The sequence below is a fragment of the Prunus persica genome, chromosome G4 (assembly GCF_000346465.2).
Source record: "Prunus persica cultivar Lovell chromosome G4, Prunus_persica_NCBIv2, whole genome shotgun sequence".
Lineage (NCBI taxonomy): Eukaryota > Viridiplantae > Streptophyta > Magnoliopsida > Rosales > Rosaceae > Prunus > Prunus persica.
The window spans coordinates 17,838,734-17,842,337 of NC_034012.1; the positions used below are offsets into that span (position 1 = coordinate 17,838,734).

The window sequence follows — 3,604 nt, forward strand, 5'->3', positions numbered from 1 at the left end:
ACTAAGGCGGTTTCTAGTCGGATATTTGACAAGTATGTTTGCAAGTTGAGCATGTTCGATATTTATGCCCCAACTTGAGGGGGAGTGTTGAATTATTCTAATTATGTAATTATTGTAGTATTAGGATTCCTTACCAGAGAAGGATTCTTGATCTCATAATTGATGTAATTACTTTCCTGTAATTCCTGGTGTAAAATCACTATATATTGCCTTCTTGGGAGAAGAATATTATTATTCTGATTATTCCCATAAAATTATGATTTTCAAGTGCACTAGGTGAGGAACAGGGGTCTAGCTAGAAAGATACAGTGCTGCCAAAATTCAATTTACTGCTCTATATTTTATAGCCATGCATAGCTTTTTGGTTGACATTAATACAGCGGTGTTTTAATGCAAGCTGGAAGAAAAGTTTGCAACTTTTTTTCTTTAATTTGGACCACCAGAGAGTAAGAAAGGAAGAAAATTCAAGTGATTTGAAATTGAATCAAAAAACGACTTTAAGAGAACCCAGTACTTGATTAGTGGACTTAATCTTGTATTTATTAAGTGCTGATTAGCCTTTGATTTGTATATTGTACAAAACCAAGCAAGGCAAATGATTTGAGAGAAATACTCTTCATCAAGGTTGGCAGTTTTTTTGTGGGGAGGTGAGGGAGAGAACAACAGAGAGAGAGAGAGAGAGAGAGAGAGGGGCGAGGGATGAGGACGTTGCGCATCGGAAAGAAGAGGTGGGGCTGGGTGGGTGGGGATGCCGTTGGGGGCTGGATGGGTTTAGGGTTGATACTTGAGGGGAGGGGAAAATGGTTGCTGGGTAAATTTTTTTTTGTTGTTGTTGGAATTGAAGAATTGTTTATTATTTATTTTGCCCACATGGAGTCCATCTCATTAAAAAACTAGGCCCATAAATTATAAAAATATCCCTGCAACGTCATCAATTTAACAGAGTTTTGGATAGAATTAATAGCATGGGGTAAAGTGAATCACCAAACCTTGGTCAAGCAAGGAAAGTGAGTCACTTTAAGTTTGAGGGGGCAAAGTGAAATTTGATCATAGTTTCAGGGAGTATTGGTGTAATTAAGCCTAAATTTTATAAACTTATTTTACAAACATATGATTGTAATATTTGTAGCCAATTACATTCTATAAGGAATAATAGAGCTCTACTGCAATTCGAACTATTTATTTGTTAGCTCCTAATTGAAAGATCAACCCTCTAAAAATTCAATCAAATCGAAGATCTTTTAGTTATCTAATAATTAAATAAATATGCAAACAAAATATTTTTTATAAATATAATGAAAATATTCACGATAATCATTTAATTGTACTGTTGAAGTTTATCTAATAAAGTTTGTATTTGATATAAAAAAAAGGCTAAGCAATTCATGATTTAGGTAAATATTTTTAAGGATGATCCTTGACTGATCTAAAAAATGAAAGTTCAGATCATATGATTATATTGTGTAGTGGTCTAAAAGTAAAGTTGTAGTATTCATTTATTAACTTGTTAGCCCTTGGGGATGTCATCAATTAATAAGATTAAATTGTGAATGCAATCGAAAAAAGAAGTAGATTGTGTAATGATAGACTTGAAACAGAATGTTCACCAATAATATATGATCCTTTCATGAAATAAAGACCAGGAATCCCTTTTTATCACCTTCTTCCTTTATTTTTGGTTTTGTATTTCAAAAACAACTTCACCAACATCAGAATTCATAACAATCTTGTGCATCTTATTATTTTATTGTATTAGAAGAACAGGGACAAGGCACTCTTATTCAGCTTAAATATTCTACATACTCAAGACAAATGATTGTGTCACTCCTCTAGCCAAAGGTCAGTTGGTACTTGGGTTGTTTGTTGGGGGAGAAAAGACCGAAGTGTCTCTCAACTTCAGCACCGTCCTTGATATTTTCATCAAACATGGCAAAAAGGTAAGTTTCTATAGCTTTTCCAGGCCTCTTTGGAGTCCCAGTAGTACCTTTCACATGGTTGATCAAATTCTGGTAGAATGTTTGTGCATTTTGAGTGGTTGCGGCATCACTGCCTTCGGATGGCCAACCACTCTCCGACACGACGATCTCCACGTTGGGAGCATTGGCTTTCTCGAGAGCAGAGTACTGAGCATCCAAAAGAGCATCAAACAGGTTTTGGTACTTTACACCGTCGGGTGTCGTGATCCCTTGTGAGGTGAATAAGGCATAGGCAATGTCTATTTGAGAAGGATTTTCAGTGTAGCTGACGTAAGGATACACATTGACAAGAAGAGGGGCCCCATTGCTGGCTAGGAAGTTGATAACTGGGGTTATGAATGACTTTGCAGCATCACTATATTTTCCAGCTGAAGGAGGGTAGGCATTGTCCACAAGGGTTGTGTCAATTGCTGTTGAGACTTTGATCTGGCCTTGCAGATTGGCTGCTACAATTGCATTATGAATGTTTTGGATGGCTGGGAGGAGATACTGGGTCTCTGGATCCGTGGGGCGTACTTCGTTCCCGACCGCAATGTATTTGAACTTGACGTCAGGCGAGTAGGCTTGTACATTCTTTTGGACCCAATCTGTTGCAGCAGCAGCATCAGTGAGGCCTTGAAGCTGGCTTTTGAGGATGGTCACGGTGAGTTCTATGTTGGAACCTTTAAGGGCTTGATAGGTTGGATCATTGGGTTCATAAATTCTCATTCTTCCAATGCCATTGCTTTTGTACAAGCCAACGACGTCTGATTCGGATGGTAAATTGTTGCCATTTCGTCCATAACAAACACCAACAGATTGTGCACCTGAAATACAAGCATCAAAGTTTCAGCTTGTGAAAGCATGATTGGCAACAAGAGCAAAAACTTGCTTAAAGAATATTTTAAAGGATGACAATTTTAATTTCATACATGAAATGACCAAAGAAATTACATACAACTCCAAATGCTTCTAATTCAGAATTTGGATAGAGAAGCAAGGGACGGGTAACTCAAGTGGTTAAGAGTAGTCACCCTTGCATCTAAGGTCCTATGTTCGAATCCCCCTTCCCCCAATATGGCTTGTATTTTAAAATAAAAATAAATAAAAATTGGATAGAGAAACCAGAAGTTTTCTGCATGGTAATATATCATAATTTCAACTACATAACGAAACAGAATTACTTAATATATTTGCTTTGATGACATATATATATATATATATATATATATCTATATATATATATAAATTCAGAAGCAGAAAGTGAGACCTGTTATTTGCAGGGCAGGCATCAACAATACAAGTAGCAGCAATATGGAAGCCATAAGAGTTTTTGGAACTGTTCTAGCTTGTGTAGGGAAATCCATGAAGAAGAGGGAATTGTATAAATAACTCACTCTCTACATTAACATACCCCTTGCACTATATATATATATATATATACACATCCCATATTGGCATATGTATAGGCGGTCGAGTTTAGAGGAGGTCCCAAGCGATCCAGCAATTAATAAGCAATCACCAATTATCCCGTCAATCACTGCAGAAGTATTAATTAATAATGACAATGACTTGCTGTTGAAGAAAAAAATTATGATAACAAGAAGACCTGCCTGCCAGACACGTTTTGCCGAAAGAGTTCAAGTCAA

The 3,604-nt window shown here is 36.7% G+C and overlaps 1 protein-coding gene across 1 annotated transcript; it reads right to left on the bottom strand.

Annotated features, from left to right (window-relative positions):
* LOC18779277 (glucan endo-1,3-beta-glucosidase) lies at positions 1,603-3,386 on the bottom strand. The gene is made up of 2 exons (XM_007211449.2): positions 3,226-3,386; positions 1,603-2,782 (listed from the first exon to the last, which is right to left on the bottom strand). The coding sequence occupies exons 1-2, from the start codon at positions 3,320-3,322 to the stop codon at positions 1,830-1,832; spliced, it is 1,050 nt and encodes a 349-aa protein (XP_007211511.1). The 5' UTR covers positions 3,323-3,386; the 3' UTR covers positions 1,603-1,829.

Excerpts from the sequence above, each read along its gene's own strand:
- LOC18779277 (XM_007211449.2), bottom strand. The coding sequence starts at position 3,322 with ATGGATTTCCCTACACAAGCTAGAACAGTTCCAAAAACTCTTATGGCT. Across the intron at positions 2,783-3,225 it reads GCCTGCCCTGCAAATAACAG|GTGCACAATCTGTTGGTGTT; the intron begins GTCTCACTTTCT and ends CTTGTATTTCAG.